This window comes from Cynoglossus semilaevis, chromosome 19 (assembly GCF_000523025.1).
Source record: "Cynoglossus semilaevis isolate Cse_v1.0 chromosome 19, Cse_v1.0, whole genome shotgun sequence".
In the NCBI taxonomy this organism is placed as follows: domain Eukaryota; kingdom Metazoa; phylum Chordata; class Actinopteri; order Pleuronectiformes; family Cynoglossidae; genus Cynoglossus; species Cynoglossus semilaevis.
This window is the reverse complement of record NC_024325.1, coordinates 13,678,927-13,695,697: the sequence shown is the minus strand read 5'-3', so window position 1 is coordinate 13,695,697 and position 16,771 is coordinate 13,678,927. Positions and strand designations below refer to the sequence as shown.

Genomic DNA, 16,771 nt, shown 5'->3' with positions numbered 1-16,771 from the left:
TCCTCTCAGCTGGAGTTCCTCTCTGTCGGGGCGCTCTCCTTCATCACTGATCTCGGACCCAAAGGCTTGTAAGTGGACATTTTTCGGACAGAAGAACAGTTGAAGTAAACAAGGTCATTGTTTGTGATTGTGTCACATCCTGTCATCTCCAGGGAAGGGCCTATTTTTAAGAGGTCAGGAGGTCACAGGATCCAGGGTCTGAACTGCATCGGTCACCACCAGTTCTGCTTCCGCTGGTCGCGTCGGTGGCTGGTGGTCAAAGACTCTTTCCTGATGTACATGAACCGAGACAACGGCTACATCAACTTTGTGCTGCTCTTCGACCCCGAGTTCAACGTGAAAGTGGGCCGAGCGTACACCAACACTAAATATGGAGTCTGCATCGAGAACTTCACACGGTGGGTGAAATCTCTGGGGTGGGGTCCAGGCTCCGGTGGTGATGTTGTGGTGGGTCTAAAACACCCTGTTTTTTTCTCGTCTCTGCAGAAATCTGATCATCAAATGCAGCAGCTACAGACAGGCTCAATGGTGGAGCCACGAAATCAACCAGCTCTCAGAATCCTGCGACTTCCTCAAAGTGCAGCGCTTCGATGGGTTACTGCCACCGCGGCAGAACACGCTCACCAAATGGTCAGATTATTTACCAACTCCAAAATTCCGTCTTTGTCTGACCTTTGCTGACCTCGTGGTGTTGCTGTGGTGCTCATGGTTCTAGGTATGTGAATGGCAGTGGCTACTTCTCAGACCTGGCTGATGCTCTTGAACAAGCCAGGGAGGAGATCTTCATCACTGACTGGTGGTAAGTCCTCACTCAGTTGGAATTATAATATTTTATTCATTAACTTTTTTTTTTTTTTGATTCCACACTGGGGAAATTCTAACTAATTCTTGTACTGGTTTCTCTGGGAATCGAACCCTGCACTCTGCTGTGAAAGGCAGGCGCGCTAACCGCTGCAATATGTGACCACAATAATTGAGTCCAGTATTTGTCCCAAACTAACAGTATTAGTCTTTGCGACCAGTGTGCTATAGAATTAGCACATTAGTCTTTAATGTCATTTAATAATTCAGATTGATTCCGAACTCTCATGTTGATCACTCAAGTTTAACTATAAATCAAACACATCGCTCAAGTTTAACTATAAATCAAACATGTTTTCGTCTCTGTTTAAATGAATTTGTCTCCACGGCCTCAAAAGTCTTTTCCTCTCAGGCTCAGCCCTGAAGTGTTTCTGAAAAGACCAGCGACTGACACCTACTGGCGACTGGACCAGATCCTCAGACGTAAAGCAGTAAGGATCCTGTTTGTCTTTTACACAGAGTTCAGTGAAATGATGTCGTTTCATCTGATCCAACCGTGGTTTTTTTGTTTTTTCTCTTTAAACCTTTCTCTGCAGGAACAAGGAGTCAAAGTGTGTGTTCTGCTGTACAAAGAGGTGGAGCTGGCCCTCGGCATCAACAGTGAGCACAGCAAGAGGACCCTCATGAATATGCACCCCAACATCAAGGTGTGTGTCTGTGCCCCGCTGACCGTGACTGACTGACAACACACAGACGCCTCACGTGGTTTTTACCTCCCGCAGGTGATGCGACACCCCGACCACGTGTCCTCCGTGGTGCTGCTGTGGGCCCACCACGAGAAGATGGTGGCCATCGATCAGACCGTGGCTTTTGTCGGGGGAATAGACCTGGCGTTCGGGAGGTGGGACGACAGTCAGTACCGACTCACCGACCTGGGATCGACGGAAGAGTCGACGATGTCAGTACCGACTCACCGACCTGGGATCAACGACGACTGAAGAGGAGAAACAAAACAAAGAAGTAAGAAGAACAAGAGCGGCTGTTTGACTGTTGTTAACGAGAGCCCTGCTGTAAGAACTGTTTTATTTTTTTGCCCAGGGCAACGGTGAGGTTGATGGTTCGAAACCAGCAGACGCAGCGGAGCAGGATCCTGACAGTTTGACGGGCAACACTAAACTGTGGCTGGGCAAAGACTACAGCAACTTCATCAAGAAAGACTGGGTGCAGCTGGACAGACCGTTCGAAGGTGACGTTCAGCGTCAGACACAGACGGCCGTTTCAAAGAGAAATGCATGACTGAAGGCTTTTTTGTTTTGTTTGTTTTTTTTTTTCAGATAACATTGACCGTACTCAAATCCCCCGCATGCCCTGGCGTGACCTCTCTGCTGCTGTTCACGGCCGAGCTGCCAGGGACTTGGCACGCCACTTCATCCAGCGCTGGAACTTCACCAAGGTCACTGTTCAACCATGACGTCTTCTCAGTGGTGTTTTGGACAGTACCGTGCAAAAGTTTTAGGCAGTCGGAAACAATCATTATGTCAATAGGCCTGCTGAGTTGTTCAATCCAAACATCGAATAATAACATTGAACAAAAAATGTGATTTTACTCGAGTATCCGGTCCTGAAAGCGTCTGTCCAGGAAAAAAAATTCTGGTTCTGAAAAATATAGTTGGTGACCCCTGGTATGGTACACCATCTGTTGGAACTATTTTTCTTGTGCCACTGAGGTATAGGTTCAAATCTCTCTGGACACTGCCTCTACTGGCTGTTTATGAACTACAGAGAATGAAAACTCAAAGTTGTTTTTAATTTGGAGCCTGAATTTTTAAATGACCTCATAAAAATGACCAAAAGTCAAACTTTCCACCTTCTTGTTTTTTTTTCTCTCCAGATCTTTTTGTTTTTTTATTTTTTGTTTTTTTTTTCTCTCCAGATCTTCAAAAACAAATACAAGGACACCTTCTACCCCTACCTTCTTCCCAAGTCTCAGTGCACGGCCGACGCACTTCCATTCACCGTGCCTGGATCCAGTAAAGCCAGAGTTCAGGTAACAACACACACATGCAGCCCACGTGGAGTCCACGTGTGGAGCAGTTTGGAGATAAATTAGAGAAAGTTAGACGTTGAGAGAGACATTTTCTTAGTGAGGATTTTTTTTTTTTTTTTTGCCCACTCACTGCCTTTACAGAGAAATCTAAACATAGCCGTGAAAACCATTTTTAAAACATTTAATCAGGTCACATGTCATCACCATTAATGTGCTACAAACTCCTGCAGGACTCACCAGCAGGGGGGGCAGATCTAGAAAATAACTTTTAATTCTGAATTCTGCCTTTACTCTGTCTTGGTCCTGATGGAAAAAAAACAAACTATGGTGACGTAGGATAAAAAAATGAAACTTTATTGATTAACATTCAAACACAGGAAGTCAAAAACACATTGATAATAAAGTAAAAACTATAGTTGTAGTTTATATATCCAGACCTTCTCCTCAGACAGTATGAAGTTTGTGAGTGGCTGAACTTGTTCTAACTGAATGTTGACTGACCAGACGAACCGGACTTTCTCCTGATTTACCACGAGCTGTGGTTTTATTTAGTGAAAAATAAACGATTTAAAAACAACCTGCTCATCCACAGATGTGGTAAAAAAAACAAACAAAAACCTTCACTTCACTACTTGTTCCAAAACAACTCTGTGGTTTTTTCAACATGAGTCGTCACCAACGTCTGCGGCGACTGCCGCTGTAAACAAACAAGACGGTCACCAGGGAGACCTGGGCCACGGTTTTATTGTCGTCAGGGTCAGATGTAACAGGAAGTCAGATGGATGTGTTTACACCACAACAAAGGTCTGCTGTCGCGGCTGCTGGACCATGGCTCAGGTTTACAGACGGTGGAACTGAATCAGTTCAAACATGTTTGTCCTGTTCACCGACGGCAGAGAAGATGCAGTGAAAACAAATGCCGTGGACAGGAGGAGAAAGTCGGGAACAGGAAGAACAGGAAGCCGTTGAACTCACTGTGATTCATCATCTTTAATGCACCAAAAGAAAGGAAATTACGCAGGGTTCTCCATCTCAGACACCCTCTGCTGGACGGACTGGTGCATAACCCCTAAATAATAAAATTAATAAAATAAATAAAAATAATAATATTAAATAAATGAATATAAAAAAATATTTTTTAATTGTTTGTTTGAGCCCCTTTCATTCATATTGTCAGATTTATTGGAGCTACTGACACAAATATTATCTTTAGTTTCCAGGTAGTTTTAGTTCTGGTTCCACCCAACCAGTTCATATAAAAACACAAAAAAAAGTGTGTATAAAACACCTGCACTTTATTTGCTCCTAATCAGCCACGATGTTGAAGTGTTTGTGAGATCAGTGACCGTTTTTATTCTGCTGTCGTACACACCAGAGGGCGGTGACCTGTAACTTTAACCCCAGCCTCTGTCTCTGCTGGAGAGATCACATTCTGTTGCTCTCTTGTTCAGGTTTCAGGGGCAGACTGTGGGGGAAAACACGGTGGTTGGCCCTTTTGTGTGAGTGTTTTGTGTTATCTGCCCCCCCGACCATATAATGTGTCGCCGTAGTAACATGAGTCACAGTGAATTCACAGAGAAATCTCCGTGAATTAAAGTCAGCAGCAGCTCCAGTTTTCACCTGGTATCGATGGTCGAACGCCGTCCGCCGTCCTTCAGCTGTGGCAGCGCGTTGAACCTCACCGCGTGACGACGTTTTTCAGACACGCCTCAGATGTGGTCGTGTTCCATCTCCCTGATAGAATCTCCAGACTCTCTGAAGGAGAAGTTTCACATAATCCACGTGATCCATTCAGAAGCCAGTGAATGTACCAGTGTCCTGTTTCCTGCTGGTACAACCAGGTGTCACCGTCTGGAGTTCTCACCTGGGAACTCGGGAAATTCCCCTGTTGTCGTGAACACATCTAAACCTCGTTTGTCAGCATCACGAGGAGAGACACGGCTCTGAGAATCACATTTAACAGACTGAAAAAAGATTTGTCTTTTAGAAAAATAAAAAAGTGAAACTGTGAAACTGTGTGTTGTTTTCTCAGGTGCTGCGTTCTGCTGATCGATGGTCGACTGGGACCTGTGAGTGCTCCATCCTCAACGCCTACATCCACACCATTGAGAACAGTGAGCACTACATCTACATCGAGGTGAGGCGTTCGATACCATACGATACGATGATGTTATACGACACAATAACGAACAGTATCTTTGGCAATAAAAATAAAACCAAGGATGAGAATATTTAAAAAAACAAAAAAATAAAACCAAGGATGAGAATATTTTAAAAAACAAAAATGTTCTGGTTCTGGTTCTGGTTCTAGCCTTCTGGTTCTGCCTGTTTAAACACCAACCTCATACCCAGCCACCGTCTGCCTTCTCTTTTGCCCTCAGAACCAGTTCTTCATCAGCTGTGCCGATGGGAAGACCATCTACAATGGTATCGGCGACGCCATCGTCAACAGAATCCTTCGTGCTCACAGGTGCGGTGGCAGAGACGGGACCGTCCAGATCTGACTCCTCGTTCCCTTCGTCACTGTCTCTGTTACTGTATTTCTGACTTTCTGCTATGTTTTTTTTCCTCTTGGTGTTTATACTTCACGTCCATGACGTCAGAGAGAAGAAGAAGTACAGGGTGTTTGTGGTGATCCCGCTGCTCCCTGGGTTTGAAGGCGACGTCAGTGCCGGCGGTGGAAACGCCATCCAGGCCATTTTACACTTCACCTACAGGTAAGTACAGCACTAACCTGCACTCACTAACCAGCACTCACTAACCAGCCACCAAGAAAGGATTTCATCTTTAGAACATTAGAGATAATTAGAAAATTCCTCATTTTACAACCCTGACGAACTTGATGCACTCCGTTTTCCGTCCGGCTCCGATTGTTCTCCGTTGGCTCCTGAAAGTCGAAGACTGCTGAGTCAGTGTTGAAATTAGATAAATTAAAACCAATAAAACAATATTGACCTCCCTTGGTTAATAATTTAAACTTTATTGATCCCATATTTGGGGAATTCTTGTGTTAACAGCAGATCTGCTGCAACAGGCGCCAAGTATGTGGTTCCTCTGGGAGTCGAACCCAGGACTCTCTGCTTCAGACTGTTTGTACTGTTTGTTATTGGCCTGTAGTTTTCAAACTGTCATGTCAGCGTGTGTGGATTACAGGGGTTTGCGAGTTCATTTTTATATTTTTATGAGTTGATAACAAAGACAGGAAACAGAATTGTCTGGTCATTTCTAGTCTTTCTAGATCTTCTCAGAACAGTATGGTGTTTGTCATTAATCAACAGAGAAGATTTCCTTTAAACTGCAAGACTGACATAAAACAACATATATTCTGAAGCTGGTTTAATTGTTTGTGTGTTAAACCTAAACCCTGATTGATGATTTGAATCATTCCAGGACCATATGCAGGGGAGAAAACTCCATCCTGTCCAGACTCAGTGAAGGTGAGTTCCTGTCACATTTGTCCACCTTCACCTGTGACCGTCTGTGTCCTCTCTAACGTCTCTTCGTCTCCCTTCTTTCCTCCGTGTCACGCCATTAATGTGAAGCTGCTGTTACTAGGTATCACTTCATCCATCTTCATCTTCATCTTCACCCTTTATTCGTCCGTTCTGTGTCGTGATGATGAACACTGGCCGCGGGTTTGTTTGACTTGTTTGACTGAGTGACGTGTCCGTTTGTGGCTGTGCTCCTCAGTTGAAGACATGTGGACGGAGTACATCACCTTCTGTGGCCTGAGAACTCACTCTCAGCTCTCGGCGTCGCTCGTCACTGAACTCATCTACGTTCACAGCAAGACCCTGATCGCTGACGACCGCTGCTACATCATCGGTGAGTCACAGACTCATTCACAGACTCATTCACAGACGCATCATCATCTGGATACTGTGAGTCACAGACTCATTCACAGACTCATCCACAGACGCATCATCATCTGGATCCTGAGTCCTGGTTGAAATTCGAATGACACCACGGTCCTCAGTGAAGTTAAAGTCTATCATCATTAAACTATGGATGAAGGGAAATTAATTAAAAATAATAAAAAAAAAATAGTACTACTTGTTATCTATAATCTTTGTAGTGATTGATTATAGGTTAGGGTTGGAAAATTATAGTGTTCCCAAACTTTGTGGTGATGCAGAGCAAGGTACAAAAAAACCCCCAAAAATTATAGTGTTCCCAAACTTTGTGGCGACGCAGAGCAAGGTACAAAAAAAACCAAACAAATATAATCACACCCTCCCCAGCCCAGTAGGTGGCGGTAACGCATCTAGTGTTCATTTGCCAGTCAGGAGTTGCTGTACTACCTAAACTTACTGATCAAGGTTATACAAGTATTTGAGAAGTTTTATTTAATCCTGTAAATTAAACATGTGTTTTTTTTTATTCTGCCTCTCTCCATCGTAAAATCATTTTTTCGTTGCCCTCCACTTGTTCTCCAGGATCAGCCAACATCAACGACCGCAGCATGCTGGGCAGCAGAGATAGCGAGTTGGCAGTGTTTGTGGAGGATGAAGAGCGGGTGTCGTCAATCATGGGAGGGGAGGAGTATCAGGCTGGACCGCTCACTCTGGCTCTGCGCAAAGAGTGTTTCAGGTCAGGACAGCAGGAGTCAGCATTTATCACCTTCACTCATTTGTCACAGTGATAAAAAAAAAACTCCTTCTACTGCAGTAACGTGGAACAAAAGTCACTTTAATTCACTGTGTTTAATATTGGAGCCTGTGTGTGTGTGAAGTAGTGACTGATCTTTTCTGGTCCCTGTGTCAGCGTCCTGGTTGGAGCTTCTTCAGATCCGAGTATCAACTACGACGATCCAATCAGTGACCATTTCTTTTTCTTGGTGTGGAACACATTCGCTAGAGAGAACGCCATCATTTACGACAAGGTACGACCGAAGTTGAGATTCTTATTTAAAATAACGAATAACAAACTCAGCATTTCTGCGAGAGAACGCCATCATTTACGACAAGGTGCGACCAGAGTTGAGATTCTTATTTAAAATAACAAACTCAGCATTTCTGGTTTCACACCAAACACTGCTGATGAAGTTCCACTCATCGACTGTACTGTTCTGATTTAACAGCTTGTGGGACTGTACCCAGATTATAGTGTTGTTTGGCTCCTCCCGCTCTCTCTCCCCCCCCTCCACTTCCCCTCTGTTCTCTCCCCCATTCTCCCATTTGCCTCTCTGCCGAGGCAGAAGGCCGGGCAGTGATCCTGGATCTGCTGCAGATTTCTTCCTGTTAATTTTTTTTTATTTTCATTTTTTCACTGTTTCCAAAATGCTGTTGTAAAATTCTGTATTATGTTGTTTTGTTAACGTAAACTCAATATCATATATAAAAATATTGACTGGTCAAATTAGTCTTGAAACAGTTGAGTCCATTGAGGCAGAATGTGTTTTTTTGAATCATGAAAATTGACCAGACATTTGTCCTCCTGTTTGTCCTCCTGTTTGTCCCAGGTCTTCAGTTGTCTTCCACGCGATGGAGTCAAAAACGTGCAGGAGCTGAAGGAGAACTCCAACAAGGAGCGCCTGTGTGACACAGACCGTGATCAGGCCCTGCAGGAGCTGAAGGGGGTTCGAGGACTTCTGGTCCACTTCCCCCTGAAATACTTACAGGAGGAGAATCTGCTGCCCCCTCTGGCCACTAAAGAGGGCATGGCTCCTGTTGGCCTGTGGACATAAACCATGACTCAGTCCAGGTCAGACCACCACGTGCCGTTCAAAGGGCTGCTGTACCTCACACTCATGTTTAACACAGTCATATAGTTGTTTTTTTTAATGAAAATACCGTCACTTTAGGATCATGTATTTTTAAACCACTAATGCTTTTGTACTGTGTTTTTAACTAATGATGATGTAGTTTAAAAAATAACCACTAAAATATAGATTTTCTAACAGTGAGTGATCTTAAAGAGAAGTAAAATGACCTTTGTTGACCAGTTTGTACACGTTCACGATGGAACTACTACAGCAGCTACGTCAGAAATCGGTTACATTCAAACTCCTCCTGGTAGCTACATCTCACTGTTACAGGCACAGAGGCATTGATAGTGTGGTGAGCAAAAATAGAGTGGAACTGTGGAAGTGAATTTGAGTGAGACCAAAATAGATGTGTTTTAAGACACGTTTAGCTTACTTGCTAACAGCTAACAAGCAGTGCTGTCCTGCTTTACTCAGAGGTAACGAGGATCTCTAAATCTCAGTTCTGCAGACAGTCAATTTTCATTTTCGCTTTAAATTTAAACTCACACTTACAGTTGTTGGGTTATAGTCGCTGGCGGCGGTTGCCGTGTCGACCAGCCTCGAGTGTCTAGTGTTATCTCCAACTCCCTCTTTTGGGGAGGTGCTAACAGCGTGAATGAAATTCGCAGGTTTGGAAACAGTCTGAACTGCAGGACAGGACGTGAAGAAAACACTAAAAATGAATGTATGGGTGGGACGAGTGTGGAGAGGAGAGGAGAGGAGAGGAGAGGAGAGGCAGTGCTGGAAATCAGACTCCTGACATTCTCTGGGAACACTGTGTACATGTATACGAGCAGAGATGTGAGGTGGGTGGGTGGGTTTTACTGCCTCCCTCTCCATCACTCACTCTCTGTTTCTCCCCCCCTCTCCCTCTCTGTCTCTCACTCTCCCTCTCTCCCTCGGAAGCTTCACCTCTCTCTACAGAGCCAACAAATCTGTCAGAACATTTGTGGTTGTTATGGTGACGGATATAAAAAGATGATGGTTTGGAACAGAAATAAAGACTGGATTTAAAAGTGCAAAAAAAAAGAGAGAGGGAGATATAAGTGATGAGCGTCTGTAGCAGGAAACAGAGGCTAATATGTGAAAATCAGACTGAGAAAAATCTGGAAAAATCTATTGTGTTAAACATAAGATACAATAGGGGGGGAGGGGGGGGGGACAAGGTGAAATAAATAACAATGTGCCTGGTCAGAACACTGATGTACATCAGCATTTTATTGCAGCATTTTTATTATTTTTATTTTTTTTCTATATTCTGTTTCAATAGTTTGACAGGATGTTTCTGTTGTAGTATTTTTTCTAACACTACATATTAATGGTTGCTACATTTATCCTTTTATCAATTTCAAAGTTAAATTTCCTTCATCTGAGCCACAGTGAATATTGTGACAACTACTTCACCATCTGAAGAGTCTGTACATTAGATGGTAAATCCAGATCAAAGCGTCTTCAATAACGCTTGAATTTGTTTGGAAATGCCAGTGTAACTGACTTTAGATGCCGTGTTCGTATTGGAATTTTCCCACAGCCGTAAATCAAATGTGAGAAAATTGGATTCTCTAGTATAATTTCCACTATTTAAAGGTTTTTAATGTGGGGTGAAAACTGTACAATTATTCTTCTGACAGTCGTCTGGGCAGCATCAACAGGGCAGGGTGAACTGTGGTGACGTCTGCGGCCACTCACAGCTAACAAAACCAGCATTTATAAATGATCTGCTCTGGATTTAGGCAACGTCACAAATGTTGTTCATATTTTAGCCTGTATGCCCTGAATTTGAAAAAAACAAAACAACCCAACAAATTAGGAATGGAAATTATCTTTGTCTTTTAGACTAGAAAAGAAGTTAACATTTGGCTGCAAGTCATTTTTTATAAGAACTTATATTTATGCTGTATTACAGTTTCTTTTGAGCCATTACTCTGTGTCATATGTGATAAACAGAGATGTGCATGACGTGCATCCCTGTTCAGTGAGTAAGAGTCTTCACTACTTCACTGAATGTCTCCGTTCACAGAATAGCCAGTAAAACCTTCAGTGGTTACAGATGTTTTGTTTCTTTCACAGTGATTCATTGGAGGATATGAACATCTTTTATAAACCCTTTCACTCCAGAACATTTTATTTTTCTCTAAAAAAAAAGAAGCTCAATTTATTTCTTTTAATTGCAGATATGTCTGTACTAAACTGAGAAGTGACCTTAAAAATATAAACTACATATTGAGTTAGGTACTAGCCAGCGTTACCATTTACATGTAGAAATATGTTAATAAAAGAAATTAATTTTTGTCTAACAGGAGTCGTCCCATGGCAATTACATGGATATTTGTAGGTGTAGGTTGATTGTACAGGTTCATGTATTAATGTTACTCACCCTCAGGGCCAAGAAATACAGTTCACATTCTTTCACTAAATGTTGTAATTTTAGTACAGTGTATAAAGGACATGGCATTTTAGATGAATAAACTTTTTATTAACTTTTGAATTGACTGTACTTATTTTTTAATAGATATGTTGCAGTTAAAATAGTGGTTTTATTCTATATTCATGGAGTCTAGTAATTATCGAAAAATATATCGAGATATGTTTATGTACTTACTAAACTGTGTAATGACTAGTTTGAAAAATTAATTTTTATTTACATAAACAAGCATTACTAGCCCACCAACAAGCCAACAGTTTAAATATTAAAACATGACGATCCAACATGGCGTCGTCCTGAATGTGTAGGGGGAAAGGTTTTAGTAAAGATTACAACAATTTATACATTCCTACAGACGACAGTAACATTTTGTATTTCATTAATATTTATTCTGTTAAATTAAAATTACCAAAAAAAAAAGTTTTAAGTATTTTTTCCTGTGAGGCCGCCGTAGTCTCTTCAAGCGCAGGGAACACATGAGGAGTGTTGAGCTCAGCCAATCAGCAGAGAGCAGCCCGCAGGACTACAGCAGGGCTCGAAGTGGGCGGGAAGGAGGCGGGAGCATTTGGGAAGCAAAACATGGCGAAATAACAAGTTTGGCAGAAAGCTGTAGTTTCTTACTGCACCCCATTCCACAGTCTTGGACGAGGAAAACTGTTTAGATATTCTCTTGGACACCGGCGAGCGACATCGAGCCCTAAAACCCGAGAGGCTGCCGGGCCCATATAAGCTGAGTAGGCGAAAAGACAGCGGTTAGTGTCCGTTTCTCTCCCTGCCTCCTGTGTTTTTTATTTTCCCCGGAAGGTTGGCGGTGCTAGGCGCGACTGACAACACGGAAAATGGATGAAGAAGGAAACTTTACGCGGAAGCAAGGATACCTCGGTCCGTTAGCGTAGCCACGTTAGCTACCGATTCGTCGCACCTGACTCGGTGTTCGGACTGTCACGTAATGTAAACGAAATTTACTGACACATTTTTAAAGGCTCTGCTTATAAGTTTGACACAACTACGTCGAGTCGCTGTGACCACAGAATTTTTGACAATCCTGCATTTTTTTTCCGAGGGAGGAAATGTTATTTTTCAAGGCTGAAAATAATGACGGTCTGATTGAGTGAGTGAGTGAGTGTCGGTCGGTTCTGGTGCGGACGGACCCGGGCGCCATCATCGATACAGACGTTGCGTTCTCCTAAAAAAAACACTAGCACTGCGTTGTAGTTTCTCAGTGTGATTAAGACTGTCTGTCATTTTAACCACGTATATCTGGGTGAGTTAGAATCTTTTTTTTTATAACTACATTTTCTAAGAACTACATTTTCTGGGATGTCTGCTGGAAATGAACGCAGCAAGGTGTTCACCAACAACACTGGAGGTGCATTGCATTGAACGCCTGCCAGTTCTGCTCGGAGCGGTACCGATGCTAGCGGTGACGCGGTTTGCTGTTGGAATCTTTCACTGAGACAAGTTGCCTGTACTTCGATCCCGACGTTCCTCTTTCGTAGGATTTTTTTGCGTTAAAAACAACCGCAAGTAGCATCGCGGCTCATCCCTGGAGTTAACGTGATCTTCGCCCCACTGGGTGCGTCTGTGGCCGCTCCATCATCATCATCATCATCACCCTCATCATCTGCGATGAGGTTGATAATCTAGGAGCAACATAAAGACATTTTAAAGCGTGTTTTAGCGAACATTTTTTCCCAGTACTTCTTGTTTAATATCTGGCTAAGTTGTTAGCCAGCGTTTTAAGTTTCGCCAGCCATGTCTGAAAACGCCCCCACACGAAGCCTGGATGACATCGACCTCGCAGCTCTGAGGGTGAGTGTTGTTGTAGCTCCACTTTGTTCTTGTGTCAGTAATTATGTCAGTGTGATTTATTACATGTCTTTATTTCACATGCAGCTAAGTTTCTGTTTGCATGAGACAGAGCCATTTTTTCATGTTGTTTTTGGCTTTTATTGTGATTTAATTTTGTCTATGAATGTCTGACTCAAAATATGTATATATACACATGGAGAAAACCATCAGGCCTCTGGTTGAAGTTGCATAGTGAAGCATTGGATCTTTCTTAAAAAAACATGATATCATTTTTGCAAAAATATTAATCCTATTTAGAGGAAATTGAACAACAAGATCATCAGGGTCTGTTTTGACCAGACCATTGTCATTGTATAAATGTATATTAATGTTTTAATTATAAATCAATTCTAATTCAAATTATTTTCTTCTAAATTATGAAAATATGTATTTAGCACATTCTAACAATGCACAAAATAACATTCAAAATACTTTTCTTTTTCATCTTGAGTAGATTAAATAATTATGTACATATTATTACATAACTAATAATGCATATGTTCTCTTATAGAAACACAAAGTGCATTTAAGTCTAGTGCATTTTAAAATGTTCTTCCATATGTTCTCTTATAGAAACACAAAGTAGTCTAGTGCATTTTAAAATGTTCTTTGCTGGACTATTTCAACAAAGTGCTAATGTTAAAAAGATACAACAATATTCGCTGCATTCCTAGTTCATGTGTCATTGGTTTGGTCTGATGTGACAATTAATATGGTATTTGGTCCTAACCTGTATGTGTTGTCTTTTGCTTTTCTGTTGACCTTTTAATGGTAATAATACAAAATTAAAAAGAAGTTTAATTTGCAGTAATTATTTTTCATTTTTGGAATTTTCCAATAATATAACCTGTAAGAAACACCGGTGTCACTCTTCTCTACTTCTTGTGCTGGTGTTCTCTGGGCTACACCTTGGTGTAAATGGGCTGTGACTCAAAGTCAACACTGAGTGGCCTGTCCTGAGAACCAGCCCACAGAAATGAAGACTTTTTTTTTTTTTTTTTCTCCTGGTGGTTGGTTGTTTGTAGTCTTTGGCAGACCAGGCACAGTTCTGTGCTACCGATGCCTCCCACCTCCCTGGAGGTGGTTCCATCCACTATGGTGGGTTCCATTATTGTGTTTTACTCTCCATGTTTACCTTTTGTGCACAGCCATTTGAGTTTGAAACAGAACGTGGAAGAACAATGGAAATTTCAAAACGGGTTTGAGACGCATTTGATTGAAGGAGAAAAAATATATAAAAGACTTAAAATAAATATGGTGAAGTATTTGGGGAAAAGTCATTCTTTCCTTCTTGAGGTTCTCTGTAGTCTAGTCTGAAGACCACTCGCCTCCTAAAGACCGTTAACTAAGAGACTGTGAAAAGACATTTTCTAAATATTCTGCATTGAACTGAAATTGAACTTGGGAAATATTTGGTAAATGTTCTGTGTTTTTACCGCACTTTTCATGATTATTTAAACACTACAGGGTTTGCCATCTACCTGTGGGTGGCGTACTGTACAACCTTAGGAATCTGGAATCAGACCCACAACCTTCCAGATGTCCAGACAACCATTGACCTGTTTTTACAGTCATTTCTGACACAATAGTCCCATCACAACACCATACGTAGGAATAAAATGTACCATTAATTAATTTTAGAATTTGTATTTGTTCCCATTTAAAATCAACAGCAGTTTCCTGACATATATACCAGAAACCCTTCCAGCAGAATAGTTTATCTTTCACTGGTTATTCAGGCTTAACACAGGGGTTGTCGGTAGTTCATTTAAATCTTAGTTTGGTTTTTACCGGTTAAACTGCATTCCTTGAATTAAACTCTGTGAGAATCATTTATCAAAAAAGATACTGGACAATTTGAATTAGTCAAAAAAATCTTGGTTTCACTTTGATGGTCTCAAATATGCTGCACAATGTTTAGCAGCATTAATGAAAACTCAGTATTTTTCTTTTTCTTAGTATTTTGGGGTTTCAGCGAGTTATTTGACGTTTGACGTCTGAATAAAATGGTTTAATGTATTCACACAAATACAATATACAAACTACACATACTATTATTCCACTTTTATTGTCTTGTGGACTATGACTATGTCCACGGAACATGTGGGTGAGCTGGTGTGTGTGTCTGTGTGTGTGTTGTAAACAGGAGAACAGAGGCGAGTCAAAGAGAAACGACTTCACAGCGCTGCTAATTGAGATCACTTTAACTCCTCCAGGAGAGCGGCTTCGTCAAAGAGTCTTTGCTAAGGAAGAAAAATCTCTACGTTGAACAAAGGGACTTCGTTGTTACATAACTGCAGTCCACCATGTACAGAAACGTGTTATTTCCGCAGAAACACCTCGTTCCAGTGCTAGCACCATGGAGTGAAACAAAGCCAGCCGCACATCGATCGAGGAAACATTCTTGGTGTGAAGGCTTATGATACCAGGAATAAAACATTATTTTTTATATTGATATTTTAAATAAAGAATGCAACAAGGAGGGGTTTCGGACAGGGACGTTATTTGCTGTAAATATAGCTGTAAACAGTAACGGCTGTAGTGACCTGATGCTTGAAACTGTTGGCAACGATGGTTACACTACACGTTATTATTATATTTCCTTTTTTTTCTGCTGAATTTATAAGTCAAGTGACAAGTTCTACAGATCCTGTCGTCATAATCAGTTTTCATGTTTTCTCGCCGTAACTCCCTCCAGTTTTTATGAATGTTCTGTCACTCAGACGAGTGGATCATTCTCACAGTTCAGCACTGACTCTTTCGATCGAGCAGCTTTGCCAGGGTTGCTCTTGAAGGAGCCCAGCACTCCGTGTGTAAACACAGCCCTCCGTCCTTTTCATGTACAGTCAGTGATCTTGACACAGCAGCTGACGTTAGGTGGACAGATTCAGAGGTGGTAGTTAAGGTCATTTTGTTTGTTTCCCTCTGAGCCGCTCTGCTCAACACCGTGCTGGTGATGCTGCTCCTCCAACATGACTGTACCCTTCCCCTTCCATCACTTTACTCCTCTCATCCCACTATTCGTGTTGGTCGTGATTTAAGCTGCCGCCTCCGCTTTGCCGCCCACTCTGTAATGGCATTTCTTTCCTCCACCATCACATCATTTTCTTTTCTCCTGCCCTACGTCACTGCTTCATCTCCTTTATGTTCCTCGACGGTGCCTTCACGTCCGTTTGCCTTCATTACGGCCAAGTCTTCAGTATTTCTGTCATTTCTATAGCAGAAATGTTTTTTTCCCATCACAAAGGGATGTTGTGCAGCGAACCCATCATTGGAAACAGATGAAAGCAGGATAGGTCATGGTGTAGGTTCTTAACCCAAAGCAGCAGTCCCACCACCCACTCATCTGCTTTAAGCCATATTGAAATTGCATGAAAGTGGAACTGCTTGTCATTTTCCCTTCGTCTTTTGCGAGGGAGGGGGGTGTGGGGAGGCTGAGGGGGGGTTCGCATAATTACGTCAAAGCAACCTAGTCATTAAAAAGTGTCAGTGGAAGGAGGACGAAAACTTATAATGAACACATTTGGAAAAGAGGCTCAGTTTAAATGATGACCATGTTAGAATCCATGTTTTGTTTTTCTGATACCATGTTGTTAAGTTGCCCCCCCCCTCATACCCCCCTCCCACTCCTAAATGTCTTGTGTGGGCGGCAGGGGTGATTGAGTTCACATGACAATGTGCTGGATGTAAAGGGTCATAAATGTGTTGTTGGTTTCTATGTTTGCAGATGTATTCATGTGAATAATGTTGGTAAGCGTGACCTTAATAGTGCTTATTTTTAGAGTAGCTTTATCTCAGCCATGTTGCCAACACCACCGTGTGCAGCAGGTCTTTTCCTGACACTGTTCTTGCTCTTCTTCCATTGTTAAACTTCCCTGTGTCTCCAACAGGATCCAGCAGG

At 42.0% G+C, this 16,771-nt stretch overlaps 2 protein-coding genes across 5 annotated transcripts in view; both read left to right on the top strand.

The window, feature by feature from the left end:
- pld2 (phospholipase D2) overlaps positions 1–11,079 on the top strand; it is a 16,118-nt gene extending 5,039 nt beyond the window's left edge. The window contains exons 7-25 of one of the 4 annotated variants that reach the window (XM_025065583.1): positions 10–68; positions 153–398; positions 487–630; positions 716–799; positions 1,214–1,292; positions 1,398–1,508; positions 1,584–1,713; positions 1,760–1,821; positions 1,900–2,047; positions 2,136–2,254; positions 2,735–2,848; positions 4,881–4,985; positions 5,230–5,318; positions 5,452–5,565; positions 6,239–6,285; positions 6,539–6,673; positions 7,285–7,438; positions 7,613–7,730; positions 8,310–11,079. In XM_025065583.1, coding sequence (XP_024921351.1) covers positions 10–68; positions 153–398; positions 487–630; positions 716–799; positions 1,214–1,292; positions 1,398–1,508; positions 1,584–1,713; positions 1,760–1,821; positions 1,900–2,047; positions 2,136–2,254; positions 2,735–2,848; positions 4,881–4,985; positions 5,230–5,318; positions 5,452–5,565; positions 6,239–6,285; positions 6,539–6,673; positions 7,285–7,438; positions 7,613–7,730; positions 8,310–8,534 — 2,283 coding nt within the window. In that variant the 3' untranslated portion in view covers positions 8,535–11,079. The other 3 variants (XM_017041807.2, XM_025065582.1, XM_025065581.1) reach the window with 3 other exon arrangements.
- A 459-nt stretch (positions 11,080–11,538) lies between these two features.
- mink1 (misshapen-like kinase 1) overlaps positions 11,539–16,771 on the top strand; it is a 20,609-nt gene continuing 15,376 nt past the window's right edge. Inside the window, exon 1 of the mRNA XM_025065854.1 lies at positions 11,539–12,996. Coding sequence (XP_024921622.1) covers positions 12,775–12,996 — 222 coding nt within the window. The 5' untranslated portion in view covers positions 11,539–12,774. The remainder of the gene's footprint in view (positions 12,997–16,771) is intronic.